This window comes from Thamnophis sirtalis, unplaced genomic scaffold (assembly GCF_051295495.1).
Source record: "Thamnophis sirtalis isolate CommonGarterSnake01/CBP01778 unplaced genomic scaffold, rThaSir2_p1.2 scaffold_6, whole genome shotgun sequence".
Lineage (NCBI taxonomy): Eukaryota > Metazoa > Chordata > Lepidosauria > Squamata > Natricidae > Thamnophis > Thamnophis sirtalis.
Window position 1 is genome coordinate 105,853,286 of NW_028261386.1, and position 16,298 is coordinate 105,869,583.

Here is a 16,298-nt window from a genome sequence, read left to right on the forward strand (position 1 = left end):
GGTTTGGCCCAGATTGGCCGAACCAGTAGTAGCAGTGGTGGGATACTCTGCCCACCCGCCCAGAAGTTTCTGCGCATATGCAGAAGCGTGCGCGCGAGCGGGAACATGCCCAAAGTGGCAGTGAAGAAATTGGCAACCCACCTCTAGTACTAGCATAAATTATTTAAATTGCAGGATGGAGAAGCTTAGCTTCCTTCTCAAAAAGAAAAAATTACTAATTGTCAAAATCTATTTAACATAATAAAAAATTATCATGTAAGTTACAAATAATACATTGTTTATTTATTATTTAAATTTATCAACCATCTGAATTGGCTGTTCAACTCCAAAGGGCTCTGTAATTTTAAGGTAATTTTGAACATCAATAATTCTGTATTTATTGCAGCTAAGTGAAGGAGATGCTATCAAGCCCTTTCGAAATGATGACACGCCGATTTTCCCAGTTATTCATCGAAACTGTATATATTTCTTTACAAGTAAAGAAAATAGAGAAAAATTTATGAAAAATCCCCTCAAATATCTCCGCCAGCCTAAACCTAAGCCAACTGTACCAGTTAAAATTGCAATTGTTGGGCCTCCAAGGTCTGGAAAGACAACAGGTAGGTTTTAACTGTGATAATATTGGTGTTTGTGTTTTTTATTGCGGGGAAGCAAAACAAAACACAACCCACCTCCTCATGGTTCAGAACCATGCAACAAAATTCAGTCAATGTATCATCAAACTTTGGTGGCAGAACTGCAAGCCGCTTTTGGAGGGTTGGGAGATTTTTAAGGGTGGAAATGAGAAAGATTTTTTCCCCTGCCCACTCTTAAAAAAAAACAGTCCTGCCCTTTTCAGTAATATCAATATCCTTCTAATATTGTCACTTGCAGCCTTTTATTTAGCTGCAGTTTTAAACCCCCAATCCTGGAAACTTACATCCCCATTATATAAGGTTTGGGGTTTTTGTACTTTTTAATTTTTTAAAAAAATTAAATGTACATTTACATTAAATTTAAATTAAACTAAATTAAATTCATTACAATTTAAATTAAAATATATTTTCATGTGAGGTATCTTTCTTTCTTTCTTTCAGTCATATATATATATATATATATATATGTAAAATCTCTTTTCTACTATATATGTACTGCTGTAAGACATAATGCAAAATAACTGTAATATAACCAAGGGAGAGATGCACATGTAGCTGCTGATATGAATGTTTTCGTGTAATTGGTCCCCCAGAGAATCATGGGCAAAGCTGTTTTTAAATAAACTGCTATTCTTATTTAGCCTAGTGATGGTAATTAAACTTTTAAAATATCTTGGACTATGTATTTCTTCCCATCAACGTTAGTCATCATACTTGTTTTTATTTTAACTATCTCTGTTGATCATAATTGTTTATTCATTACAATACAATCAGTATATTTTGCTGATATAATGAAAAATGTATTAAGAATCAGCAACATGTTTTGCAGTTGCCAAAAAATTTGCAGAAACATATGGATTAATGCGCCTTTCCATGGGAGATGCTATCCGTTCAATATTAAACAATCAGCCAGAAACTGAATTGGCCCTTGTGCTAAAGTGGCATCTTCACAAAGGACTGACTGCACCTGATGAACTTGCCCTAAGGGCCTTAGATATTGCCTTGATGGATACTGTGTGTAACACTTCAGGGTGAGCAATTTCTATTTCAGGTATTGCATTATTTCTGTATGGTTTAGCAAAATATTAAGAAGCTATTTCCAGTCTATGCCACAGACTATTGTGGACTGTCTTCCACATAATTTTAATAATTCTCATAGCAGTTTACTACTGGGAAGTCACATCTCTGTATTTCAAAACAAAACCAAACAGAACAGAAAAAGAGTGATATAGCTTCTTAAAGCATTGCTATAATCATACTTTTTACTACTTTTACTACTTTTTACTACTTTTTTACTAAGAACTCAGTGGATTTATTTTCTCATGGATTCTAATATATATATATACGGATAACTTTTCAGTATTTGCTAGTTTTAAAATACTATATCAGATATTTATACATATATTGCTGTACAGTATATACACACACACATTCAAATGTACATACAGGTATATACATATGAAATCTCTGATTATTAGTTTCAGAATTCTTTTTAATCTCTCTCTATATGTGTGTGTGTGTGTGTGTGTGTGTGTGTTTGTGTGTGTGTGTACACACATTTTTGTTGTTTCCTTCTGGTTTGTATTCTCTACTTTGTTAGCAGAATTCAGGAATTACAAGAACTGTTACTGTTGCAAAATAAATCTGAATTCAGATCTGAATTCTATTCATTTTCTCTCCCACAGAGTTGTCATTGATGGATACCCAGTTACAATAAAACAGGTAGACCTCTTGGAAGAAATGAAAATCATTCCAATAAAAATCTTTGAGTTAGACATTGATATAAAGGAGGTTTTAAGAAGAGCACTTCTGGATAAACAAAGTCCTAACAGGTAGCAATGCTGGGGACATGGAAAGGAATAACCCCCATAAACTGATTCTATTAGTAAAACTTTTTTTTAGACAGACATTACAGGGTTTTTCTAAAAATAATAAAATAACATGTAAACAAGGCATATCATAGTGGTCATTTTCAGTTCCATTATTGTGGACAGAACATAGAAAGATCAATAACTAACTAAATGTGCCCCTTAAATGTTATTTCAATTGTCTGCCTTTGTGCCTCATGATACAGGATGCATGAATATCTTTAGTATTTGTCTGTACAATAAAACTGGCAAAGAACATATACCAACCTAACAATCAAAAGAACAAAAAGTTCTGTAACAGCTTCAGGACAAATTTATTGTGGCATAAACTTTCATAGTGAGAAATCTTCAATATCTTGTTTTAGACATATTTATGTTCCATGAAAGATGATTATAAATAGGTCATAGGGTAAAGATTTTACACACACACACACACACACACACACAATGAATGGTATTTAAAACTAATTCAATTACTAATAACACCTTGGGTAACTTTTTGATAGTCACTCTAAAAGTATCAGCTGAGAAAGACAGTTCTATGTGAAACAGTGACCTAACCAGAAGGCATGATATGAAATTTTTCATCCAATGTTTATTTTTTCCCAGGGGTGGTGGTGGTAGTGGATTACATTTTTTAACAAAAATATTTCTTTAAAAAAAGCATGCTTTTACAGTATAATTTTTTTGCCTCCAAAAATCAGTTATAAATTGAGCCATTGAAATTGGTTACTGAATTCTCTCAGCAAAATCTCAAGAGGTTATGGGGTTTGGGAGCTACATACAGTCCTTGCATCATAATGGAAGAGCTTCTGTGGTCAACACCCTCCCCCCCTCCAAAAAAAAAGTATCCTGGACTTCTGGAGAGCTTTCCCAAAAAACCTGAAATGGGGAAGGTGGCAAAGAGGAAGCATAGGGAGGAGAACTTAAGTAAAAGAGGAAATCATGTTATGCTCATTACCATTATTACTGCAACAATCAACAATCTTTATCAATATAACCTACAACAGAACATTTTTAGGAGGCCAAAGTTTGAAGTTTTGCATTAATATTTCTTCAAATTGTTTTCTCAGACCTCCCTACCCACTGCATGACAGCTCTCACATCATTTCCCTCAAGAATTCCTGTTACAAAACGCAAACTGAAGAAATCAGGCCATTCTATGAGGAACAGCACCAGAACTGGTATGTACTTGATGGATCTCACAGCAAATGGTGGATCTGGGACAAAATCCTAAAGGACACACAAGCAGTTACTAAACAAATCCAGTTATACCTGGAAAGAATACGGCAAGGTAAGCTGAAAGCCTTGTTTTAAATGAATAATACTTTTTCAAGAAAATTAGTGTTTAAATCTACAATATTATACTTGAAATTTAATTCACCTTAAAATAAAAATCAAGATATCTGAAATACACACACACACATACCTATATGATGTGTGCAATTCATGCAACAATAGGAAATCATATATTTTATATGATATAGTTATCATTAAACATGTTTTTATTTTCTACCCTATAGGCAGGACAATTGAATTAAAAGCTCAAGCTTCTTACTATTTGAATTATATCTGATTAATTACTAATGGTTATTAATGTTATGTTAATTTGAAGATGGAGTGGTATTTTCAATTTCTAAAAAATGATATTGGATAATGTTTAAAAAGCATAATAGGAGTTCTTTGCCTACTGCACAATTGAAGTAGTCTCCATCCACTCATAAATTGACCAAAAATCAAATGGCATGAGACTTGCTATACCCATTTCCAATCTCTATTCCACCTCTGTCTTCTCTGTTCTTAGCCGCTGCAAGTCACCAACTTCTTTGCAAGAAAATGGATGAGTAAGCCTAACAGATTTTGCCCACTCTGAGATTGCCCTGGGGTGGTATGGGAGTGGGAAAGTACTTTTAACACCAGTAAGAACTGCTTAACTTTGCTTCATTCATGTGCAGAAGATGAGATGAAAGCAATGTCAACAGGGTTACATCACAATATAGATGTTAGTGAGGAATCTTTGTTAATAGCAAACGTTGAGCAACTAAACTTTCCTGGATCTTGAGGCCCTGCACTCAGGCACTCATGCTCTAGTCATCTTGTCCTTGGACTTCTGCAATGCAGTCTACCTTGAAGAGCATTTACATCTGTTACAAAATGCTTGCACTGCTGCATTTTGTATCAGATGTAAATGCTCTTCAAGGTAGACTGCATTGCAGCGACTAAGAACAGAGAAGATAAGAGGTCCAGGCTACCTGAGGAACCATCTCACCCCTCTGAGATTGGCCTATTTAATCGCTGCAGCAGAAGGAGCATGCTGCAGGAATTCTGACTGTGGGGTCCAGGAGACAAGCCTTTTCTGCCATGGCTCCTGTCCTCTGGACCAATGTGCCCCTCAAGTTTGTCAGTGTTCCTGAAAACCCCAAATCAATGAAACTCCGAGACAGGCATTTTCTCAAAGCTCCCATTTATTAGAGTAGGTATACAGACACATCTGGGAAAACCCGAATCTGAGAATTCTGGGTTTTCCCTCAGTAAGTTAAAAGTCCAAACCCATCTCATGCACCCATCAGTCCATCATATGGTCCAATTCTAATCCATTCCAACTCAAGACATCACTCCAACTACTCCTTCTCCAGATGCAGGAGTACCCTGACTTTGACCGATAAGGAGAATGCTATTTTATCTAACTACACTTCTACTACTAAATCCAGCCCCCTGCTTTCCCAGGCACGAGAATGTAGCCGCCTGGAAGCATCCGGTGTTAATATGGCTTCCAAAGCTGACAGGGGCAAGAACAATCTGTACGCACCCTCTTGTCTTCTGAAAGAGCCCTAAAATCTGTCTCTGTCAATTGGCTTGGGGTGTCCCATTATGGAAGTGACTTGTAGATTAGATAATATTCCATCTCCACCCTGTTTAGGCATTGGATCTTTTTATCTAATTTGTTGTTAATGATATTTTAATTTTAATGCTTCATGTTTTACTACCGTATTTCTAACTTTTTCATTGTCCAAATTGTTATTTATGATGCTGTAAAAGTCTCTTGATGGTGAGGTGGGTGGCTTATAAATGTAATAAATAAAATAAGATAGTACTGTAGTGTATTCAATTGTTAACAGGAAAAGCCGCCAGCATTGCTGACATGTGTATCACTCCAAATGAATTGCTCTCTCGGCTGGGAGAGTTTGGGCAATATTGTCCTGTGAGCCTTGCGGAAAGAGAAGAACTTATTGATTGCTCTGATTCCCCTTCTCTGAAGTTTGCTGCAGAATTTCGAGGACATTACTACAAAATGGCTGGACAAAAGGAGTTAGATGTAAGTATTATAATATTAAACAGGAAAACAGATGCTGATGCAAAGAGTTGTGAGAGATTGCAGGGCTTGTTAGGCATATACAAATTGAAATTTGCTTGCATTGTGGTGTGGCAAAGACCCTTGTAGAGAAAGAGGTAGAGGCAGGAAACTGACTAGCAAGTGAGAGCAAGTACTGGACTCTCCAAAGATGTAGAGAACCTTCTGAAGATATTCTTCCCAATCTCTTGACCATTTGCGGAAGGGTTTAGAAACAAAAACAGATTCTAGGAGCACAAGCTCTGCTGCTGTGGCTTATATCAAAACAGTTGGTGGGCTTTCACCACATATGGCATACACAATAAAGTGAGTGAGGAAGCCTATGGTATGTCAGCATCCACCCAGCATTCTGGGGTTGTCTTAGGCAAATTACTGTCCCTTAAGCCTAGTGTTCGATTCTTCCTATGATATTGCAATTAATGTATTGGGATGTTGTTTGAATGCTCAGGAGTAATATTATACATAATGGTTATACATAATGCTTATTCACTCAATTGTGCTGTTCCTTTTTTCCTGAGCTATAAGAATACAATGCTGTTAATTAAAATGTAGCAGCAGTTGTACTTTTAAGATGTATTTTCATTTTTTGACTTAATAAAAGTAGTAAATGATTTCCGGGACAGTGATAATGAAGTACTTCCCTTTGCATACAGGTAGTCCTTGACTTACAACCATCTGTTTAGTGACCAAAGTTACAACGCCATTGAAAAAAGTGACATACGGCTGTTCCCCACCATTTACGACAGTTGCAATATCCCCCATGGTCATGTGATAAAAAATTTGGATCTTGGCAACTTGTTCATATTTGACAGTTGCAGTATCCTGAAATCATGTGATCACCTTTTGCAACCTTCTTACAAGCAAACTAACTGAAGAAGCCAGATTCACTTAACAACTATATTACTAATTTAGTAACTGCAGTGATTCACTTAACCAGGCAAGAAAGCTCATAAAATGGGGCAAATCTTAACCATTGTCTCGCTTAGCAACAGAAATCTGGGGCTCAATTGTGATTTTAATTCGAGGACTGCCTGCAGCCTGGCCCCTACCAATACCATCTCACTGTCCTCAAAGCTTCCTTTCAGAACGATTATTATATCTTTGTTGTACATTTTAGTACCGGTAATTCTTGAATCTTTTCTTCCCTCTTCTAATTTGATCTTAGCTTCTTAAACTATTACTGCATTAGATTGTTGTTCTATAGAGCACTTATCAAAGGACAGATGCTAAATGTTCTGTAGTACTAAGTAGGCAGTAGTTTTAAAAAGCATCCATTTTTTTCATAGATTCATAGAGAATTTTGTTTATCTTAAAGTATGTTTCTTCTTGTAAAATATTTTTTCAATGCAGAAATTCCTGAAAACTCCGGAATTATATGTTCCTCCGTTAGCACCTTATCCTCTTCCTTTATTAAATAATTTACCCAAAAGGTTAACTATAGCAGATGTGAAAGCTTTATTTCCTATGCAAGCTGAACTGCAAGGCTTCTGCCCAGTCACTTTTCTTGATGGAAAGCAAAGGTAAACATTTGCATTTTCATTTCCATTAAATGTAATGTCAAAAAACAATGCTTTGAAATATTTTTTATCAAATTTATACTCAATGCCATCAACTGGACTGTCAGTATTTTATAATAATGAAGAGTATCAACTTGAAGCAAAAATAAACAGAATAAAATATCCAAGGCAAACCTAGGAGACTATAAAACTGTAAATAGCTTAGAAAATTAAATGATAAAATGCTTTATGAAGCAACTGAAGCCTTTTGATTTTCTTTTGCAATTTTTATCAGCCATTTTCTTAATCTTGCATTGAAGGATTTGTTTTTAAAGAAATGTTAAGTATTTGTATGTCTCATAAAATATATTATGCAGGTGTATCTGTTTACTTCATAGACAGAAGATCCAAAATTCCATCTTCGCTTTGAGATGCATTTTAAACTGTGATGCATTCTAAACTGTTTCTTTCTGTAGACTTAAAGTAGCTTCCATTCACAGCTTTTTATATTTCACCAAATATTACAAACATGTTGGCCAAACACATATCCCAAAGATTATCAAACTAATGCCTGGTATCTAGAATATATACCATACTGTACATTACATTGTATGATATCTGTAATGCACAGTACAGCAATACACTCAATATAAATCTTTCTGGATAATTTTAGGGTTAAGGAAGGATGTGAGATCTTATAGATTAATTCTTGAAAAATCAGTGTCTACACATGCTTCTAGATTCCCATAGGGCTGCTAACTTGAGAAATGTTTGTTTGTTTGTTTATTGGATTTATATGCCACCCTTCTCCCAAAGGACTCAGGGCGGCGTACAACATTAAAAAAAACACACATATTACAAAACTAGATAGAGTATCCAAAAAACAAACCCAATTAAGATTAACAATAACATTTTAAAAATTTGATTAAAATTATCAATAATCAATCATTTATTTTATTTTGTTCAGGCCAGGCCAGCTTGCTGGAAAAGCCAACTTTTTAGGGCATGTCGGAAGGACCGGAGGTCAGGCATTATTCCGGGGGCAGCTCATTCCAGAGGGAAGGTGCACCCACAGAGAAGGCTCCCCCCCAGGGGGTCGCTAGCCGGCACTGTCTGGCCAACAGCACCCTGAGGAGGCCAACTCTGTGGGATCACACTGGACGGTGGGAGGCTACCGGTGGCAGTAGATGGTCTCGCAGGTATCCTGGGCCTAAGCCATGGAGCGTTTTAAAGGTCATAATTAGTACCCTGAATCGCACCCAGAAGACAACCGGCAACCAGTGCAGGCTGCCTAAAAGGGCCGTAACATGGGAGCACCTAGGTACCCCCATGATAACACACACAGCCGCATTCTGGACCAGTTGAAGCCTCCGGGTGCTCTTCAAGGGCAGCCCCATGTAGAGAGTGTTACAGTAGTCCAGGCGAGAAAGGATGAGGACATGAATGACTGTGCACAGAGCATCCCAATCCAGGAAGGGGTACAACTGATGTACCAGGAGAACCTGGTAAAAGGCCCCCCTAATCACGGCCGTCAGGTGTTCTTCTAAACTAAGCCGCATATCCAGGAGGACTCCCAGATTGCAGGTCTCTCTGAACGGGCTAAAATTTCTCCCCCTATCATCAAAGATGGAACAAGATGCACAAATTGGAATGACAGAAACCACAGCCACTCAGTCTTGGAGGGATTGAGCTTGAGCCTGTTCCTCCCCATCCAGATCCGCACAGCCTCCAGGCATCGGGACATCACGTCGAGGGCATCATTTGGGTGGTTTGGGGTAGAGATGAAAAGTTGGGTATCATCAGCATATTGATGATATCATACCCCAAAACCATGGATGATCTCACCCAGCGGTTTCATATATATGTTGAACAGGAGGGGTGAGAGAATCGACCCCTGGGGCACCCCACAAGTGACGCGCCTCGGGGTCGATCCCTGCCCTCCAGTCAACACAAACTGCGACCGATCCGACAGATAGGAGAACCACCGTAAAACGGTGCCCCCCACTCCCAACTCCCCGAGTCGTCGCAGTAGGATACCATGGTCGATGGTATCAAAAGCCGCCGAGAGGTCTAATAGGACCAGGACAGAGGAGCAGCCCCTGTCCCGGGCAGCATTCCCTTTAAGCTGCGCACGTGCGCAGCCGCTCAGGTAACAAAACACCGCGCACAAGTTTCAAAGTGCAGCGCAGTGTTTTTTAATGTCTTTAAATGTGACTGAAAATATCCCCCTTCCCTCCCTTCTGAACTCTGATTTCTGATTGGTGAAATCAAGGAAGACTCTGCCGGGAGACCGATGACGCTGCAGAAGGGAGAATACCCATTGGTCCTCTGGGGCTTCGTCAGTTCCTGGAAAAATGGGATTTGTTGGTTGTAGCCTGCGTTTCTCTGCACATCCGGGGTTTCTCAGGCATTGCCTCATCCGAAGCCCCATTCTGGGCTCAGCATTCTGCGATCCATTCGCTTTGGGGAGAGAGGGAAGCAGCATGGAGTTGGAATGTCTGAGACAAAGGGGTCCATGGGATCTTGAGACTTGATTTTTGAGCAGTACCAATCCTTTCCACTCTTTCCTTTTCCTTTCTGTCCTTCTTCTAACTTCCTTTCTTTTTCCTTTCTTTTCTCTTTGCCTTTCCTTCTTTTCCATTTCCTTTTCTTTCTCCTTTCCTTTTTCCTTTCCTTTCTCTTTTCCTTTTCCTCTTTTCCATTTCCTTTCTCTTTTCCTTTCCTTTCTCTCTTCCTTTCCTTTTCCTTTTCCTCTTTTCCATTTCCTTTCTCTTTTCCTTTCCTTTTTCCTTTCCTTTCCTTTTTCCTTTCCTTTCTCTTTTCCTTTCCTTCTTTTCCTTTTCCTTTCCTTCTTTTCCATTTCCTTTTCTTTCTCCTTTCCTTTCCTTTTTCCTTTCCTTTCTCTTTTCCTTGCCTTTCTCTTTTCCTTTCCTTCTTTTCCATTTCCTTTTCTTTCTCCTTTCCTTTCCTTTTTCCTTTCCTTTCTCTTTTCCTTTCCTTCTTTTCCATTTCCTTTTCTTTCTCCTTTCCTTTCCTTTTTCCTTTCCTTTCTCTTTTCCTTTCCTTCTTTTCCATTTCCTTTTCTTTCTCCTTTCCTTTCCCTTTCCCTTTCCTTCTTTTCCATTTCCTTTTCTTTCTCCTTTCCTTTCCTTTTTCCTTTTCTTTCTCCTTTCCTTTCCTTTTTCCTTTCCTTTCTCTTTTCCTTTCCTTCTTTTCCTTTTCCTTTCCTTCTTTTCCATTTCCTTTCTCTTTTCCTTTCCTTTCCTTTTTCCTTTCCTTTCTCTTTTCCTTTCCTTCTTTTCCATTTCCTTTTCTTTCTCCTTTCCTTTTTCCTTTCCTTTCTCTCTTCCTTTCCTTTTCCTTTTCCTCTTTTCCATTTCCTTTCTCTTTTCCTTTCCTTTCTCCTTTCCTTTCCTTTTTCCTTTCCTTTCTCTTTTCCTTTCCTTCTTTTCCTTTTCCTTTCCTTTCCCCTTTCCTTTCCTTCTTTTCCTTCTCCTTTCCTTCTTTTCCATTTCCTTTCTCTTTTCCTTTCCTTTCCTTTTTCCTTTCCTTTCTCTTTTCCTTTCCTTCTTTTCCATTTCCTTTTCTTTCTCTTTTCCTTTCCTTCTTTTCCATTTCCTTTTCTTTCGCCTTTCCTTTCCCCTTTCCTTTCTTTTCCTTTCTCTTTTCCATTTCCTTTTCTTTCTCCTTTCCTTTCCTTTTTCCTTTCCTTTCTCTTTTCTTTTCCTTTCTCTTTTCCTTTCCTTCTTTTCCATTTCCTTTTCTTTCCCCTTTCCTTTCTTTTCCTTTCTCTTTTCCATTTCCTTTTCTTTCTCCTTTCCTTTTTCCTTTCCTTTCTCTTTTCCTTTCCTGCTTTTCCTTCTCCTTTCCTTTCCTTTCCTTTCCCTTTCCTTTCTTCTTTCCCATTTCCGTTTTCCTTTCCTTCTTTTCCATTTCCTTTCCTTTTTCCTTTCCTTCTTTCCCATTTCCTTTCCTTTTTCCTTTCCTTCTTTTCTATTTCCTTTCCTTTTTCCTTTCCTTTTCTTGTTTCCCATTTTCTTTTCTTTCCCTCCCCCTCCCCTCCCTTCCGTCCTGGGGGTCTGAGGGAGAGGGATGGGACCCTTTTCCTCCTTGCCCCCCTCCCAACATCTGCTCTGATGGCAATTATGGCTAAAAAAAATTCAGGTGCTCAGGCATGAAAATGTGCTGCTCGAACACTATACTTTTCCGCACACACTGAAAAAAAATTAGAGGGAACATTGGTCCCGGGCCCGCCAGAGATCATCAACCAACGCGACAAATGCCGTCTCCGTGCTGTATCCAGGCCTGAAACCCGACTGAAATGCTTTTGTTCTGTTCGTGCTGGTTCTTTGTTCCCCAAAAAGATGAAGTTACGTATAGCTCAGGACTGATTTCAGAGCTGACAGATACAGGATTGCAAAGTCATGTACAGAAATGTTGAATACTTGCAGTACAATTAATTGGGCAATTTTTGAAAAGGGTTTGAAAAGCAGTGCTGGTTGAAAAGATTAAACCCTTTTGAAAAACATTCGCTGACTGAAATTTTGATCAAAACCAATTACTTGAAGCATGTGACCTTTTATCTTAGCTCACTAGTTTCTGGGGTATTTCTATACTCAATTCAAAGGCTAATCATTATCTTTAAAGTAATTTTAAGGGCTTTATATTATAAGGATTAAGGATAATTTCCTGACACAATCTGACACAGACAGGGTGCAAATTAATATATATATGTTGCTCTTCTTTTGAGATATGAAGCTCTGATACCTGGGGACATTGAATATGCTGTACTTTATCGCGAAAAGCTATATATTTTTGAAAATGAAGAAAAACTTCAGAGGTTTATGAGGTATGGAATGCATTAAGTATCTTCATATCTATATATTTTTATCTATATGGGTTTACATTTTGCTGACTTCTCATTTCTGTATTCTTAGAAAACCAGAAAAATATTGGAAAATGACACTTCCACATAAGCTTCCCCCCTTAAAGGAACCTATAGTGTTGACAGCTCTTCCTCTGACTGGATATCTTGAGCAGGTTTTTTCTTCTTGTGGTTATTTATAGTCAAATTGAAATATTTATTTGGATTCTAATCAATGTTAGCTATATTTATACACATTTCAAAACTCTAGAATGACTTTTCTAAAACAAAATGGATCATTTTCATTAAAATGCTTCCTATTCATTTGTACACCTTTTTTATAATTTTCATTTTTGAGACTAGATTTGATTTGTGATGACAGAAATGTGGCATATGTCCCAGAAGCTAAAACTCTGTGATCAAATCAAATCTGCATATTTATAATGGCTAATAAGTTAATTATACATAATTATTTCCTAAGTCACCTAGGACCTAAATTGGCATATACTAGGGCAGTGATGGCTAACTTTTTTGGCTCCCGTGCCAAAAGCAGGGGGTTGACAGGGGGGGGGGGGTCGTGCATAGGTGTACCACATCCGTTATGTGCGGGGGGGCTGCCTGTGCATGTGCGCGCAACCAGGGCCCCCTCCCCATTTTTTGCTTGGTTTTTTCGCCCTTCCCAGGCTCCAGAAACTTTCTAGGAACCTGGGGAGGGCAAAAACAGCCTCCTTCAAGAAAGCCTCCAGACAGCGAAAAACATCCTCAAAAGAAGGCCGAAGTCAGTTGGCCAGCACGCACATGTGCGCTGGCCAGCTGACAGGACAACGCCTCACGTGCCCTAACAAATGGCTCCATGTGCCACCTGGGCATGCGTGCCATAGGTTCGCCATCATGGCACTAGGGTCACTGCTGCTTGGCAATCCTTTTTGATCTTCCATGCAAATTAGTCCAAATCCAAATTTCTGACCTCTCAACAAATACATATTCACCTCTTTATGATGATGATGATGATAGTGATGGTGATATTATCCATTAAGTTGTGTACAACTCTTGGTGATTCCAGGTCTCTCTACATCATTTGATCTTGTACCACCACTCTGGCTGGTGTCAGCTTTAATGGTGCCCAGCCACTTGTGTTCTTAGATGGCCTGGTTTCCTTTTACCACTAACTCTTCGAAATGTAATTTCTTTCTGCAGAGAATTTCCCCGCATGACACGGCCAAAGTAAATGAGATATATACTATATCTTTAACATACATCTAAAAGTAATTTTTTAAAAAAATCAAATTTCAAGGTGCTTCAGAAACTGTATTCAATTCCTCCGTGAAGCTCAGTATAAAGCCATGTACATTATAAAGCATACCTATGAAATGACATCATACTAAAGAATTAACATTAAAAATATTTTATCCCAAAGGGTGTGGCTACATCTTTAATAAAAGCAATGAATGCCGTTGGTTGCTTAAAGCCAAAATTTCCATTCCTGAGTGTGAAAAGGACCGCTTTGCTATTCATAGCCTTTCATTTAAAAGGTAAAGAAAGGAAAAGAGCACTATTGTTATAAAAAAATAGTTATTTCTATATAGTTAACTCTAAAAACATTCAGATTGAGTACTAACATTAGAATTAATCCACCAAAAACCAGTTAATAATTTTCCTGATAGATAGAAAAAGAACATTCTTTTCAAATAGTTATGCTCCTTTTCCAGATATAATTTTTAATTTTAGTATATTTTTTACTATATGAAGGAGAGTAGAAAATGATTTGTAAACATATATATGGAAACAAATGGTTACATTAATTATGTCAGTGTAAATGCTGACTTCTAAATAGAGATATGCATAATAAAAGCATCATATCCATACAGGAATAATGAAACAAAAGAACATTTTGGCAATGCCAAATCCATAATATGAATGCTAGGAAGCAGACCATTAAGGGGGAAAAATAATGCAAGAGGTGATCTAATGCAGAATTCCCCAACTTTTCCAGCTTTGCGAACTGGAGGAGGGGGAGTGGATGTTTCCGTGTGAGTGGCTAGTATGTAAATGGACTGCCATGCACACGCTCGCCCGCTGCTCGCACAAGTAGGGATGCACATCTGCGCTTGCCTGCTGTTTCTGTGGCTTGGTTGAAACAGCTCATTGTCAGCAGAAGTATCATGCCTTTAAAGATGAATTTTAGCCTGTTAATGTGTGTAAGGTGGTATGGAGAAAATATCTGAAAAAACAAGCAAGTGCTGAACTATTTTTATTCCTTATACTCATTATCCATTTTTCTTTACTTCCCAGCACTTTTCTCGCAAGACCTCAATATTAGAAGTTACCACTACAGTAACTACTGTTGTAAATTGCCAGAGTTTTCCTAGGAGTATATGGATGCAAATTTAAAAAATCGTTAAATAAACATCTAGTGAGATGTTCAGTGGGAACCACTGAAACATAGTATGTGGATATTGGAATAAGAGTAATGTGAATTCTGAAGTATGATGGATAATTAATAGTATTTAATTTCTTGCAGCATATAACCCTAACAGCCCTGACTATGTACGAAAGAAATATAAAATGAAGTTGGAACGGTTCATAGACCATTGTGAACTTATCCCATATCTAGGCATCAAAATGACAAAGAAGTACAAGGAGCCTCAAAATCGACCTATTGATTTTGATCACAAGTTACAGACTTTCTTGTCTCTCAAAGATGTGGATCCATTAGCGTAAAATATTGCAAAAAATACTAGAAAGTGATATATTCATATTTGATTGTTAAATTATACAAATATGGTTGTTTTTAGATCCTGCCTAACTACACAACGGATCAAGATAAGCTCATGTCACTGGCTTGTTGCAAGTCTAAATAAGGCAATACTGTAGTTTCCTATAAGAGGGTTTGCAAAATGCAGTTTGTAAAACTGATAGTGTACAAACATATTTGTAAATTGCCCTATAGTCCTAATTTTGCAAGGAATTTAGTAAAGATTGTTTTTCATAAGTCTACTTCTAAGAAAATATGTTTATAATTGTGGTTATATTAATATTCTTCAGTTAAGGATAGAACTTTAACTGTTATAAGCTATTTGTTAAATCATTATTGTTTGACATTACTGTACTTAAATATTTAGTGTGTTTATTTAAATATAAAGACATGAGACAATTTGAGATACTATGAAGTATTTCATAAATTTGAGATAATATCTTGCCTTTCAGTTGTTACTGTAGTGGTTTAAATTTGTTACTTTTGTTAACTAGTGAAATATTAACCTACATGTAGTTATTTGAAAGAATCCACATTCAGGTCATTGCTATTGTTTCTTCCCCACCCAGTTCTAAATAAATATAAGTAATTGCTTCATTTTATGCTTCTGAACAGTTTGAGAATAATATCATTCTACTGTGTATATCTTAGTTTGAGCATCTCATCATCCTTTCAGCAACTCTATAATACTGAACACAATGGAGCAATAGTCAGTTGCATATTTTTGCCCTATTTACACTTGATAGAATGGAAAACTGGAAAAAATCTGAATGTATTTATTATAAACAATGCCTTTAAAAGCAGTGGTTTTTCAAATGGCTTGTCTTTATACCATGTTTTTCTCACTTCAGTGGCTAGTCAGATTAGAAGTTGGTACAGACTTGTCTTCACTGAGATTGGTGAATTAGGTCTGTACCATTTCATCAAGCAGAAGCTCATATAGTTGAATGCTCTTCAATTCAAAAATAAATCTTCCATAGGAAAAACCAGACGACATAAAGAAAACATTATCAGATATTTCTATTTGAATCCTGAATATTAGCAATTATATGACTGCCCCTCCAATCTGAAATAGCAGGCTCAACACAGTCACAGAGCTCTATTAATTAGTACTAAGCAGACTTAGGGGGTCAGTCAACTGAATAAACCATTATGACTGTGTCGTAGTTCATTTAATCATAGTTTACTCAATAAAATCAGTACCAATAAATGAGAATATCTGTAGCTCATGGTTGAAATGAAGTGCTCTCTGAGCTTGGTTGTTTTCTTGCAGACATTTCATTACCCAAACTAGGTAACATCCTCAGTGCTAGTGGCACTGATGAAGT

At 37.4% G+C, this 16,298-nt stretch overlaps 1 protein-coding gene across 2 annotated transcripts in view; it reads left to right on the top strand.

Moving 5' to 3' along the window:
• The window catches only part of AK9 (adenylate kinase 9), a 70,027-nt gene extending 54,460 nt beyond the window's left edge, over positions 1 to 15,567 (top strand). For both annotated transcript variants that reach the window (XM_087718656.1, XM_087718657.1), the window contains exons 32-41: positions 386 to 599; positions 1,465 to 1,666; positions 2,321 to 2,467; positions 3,577 to 3,797; positions 5,623 to 5,819; positions 7,206 to 7,375; positions 12,102 to 12,200; positions 12,289 to 12,391; positions 13,633 to 13,747; positions 14,737 to 15,567. In XM_087718656.1, coding sequence (XP_087574782.1) covers positions 386 to 599; positions 1,465 to 1,666; positions 2,321 to 2,467; positions 3,577 to 3,797; positions 5,623 to 5,819; positions 7,206 to 7,375; positions 12,102 to 12,200; positions 12,289 to 12,391; positions 13,633 to 13,747; positions 14,737 to 14,936 — 1,668 coding nt within the window. In that variant the 3' untranslated portion in view covers positions 14,937 to 15,567. The remainder of the gene's footprint in view (positions 1 to 385; positions 600 to 1,464; positions 1,667 to 2,320; positions 2,468 to 3,576; positions 3,798 to 5,622; positions 5,820 to 7,205; positions 7,376 to 12,101; positions 12,201 to 12,288; positions 12,392 to 13,632; positions 13,748 to 14,736) is intronic.
• Positions 15,568 to 16,298: the final 731 nt, after the last annotated feature.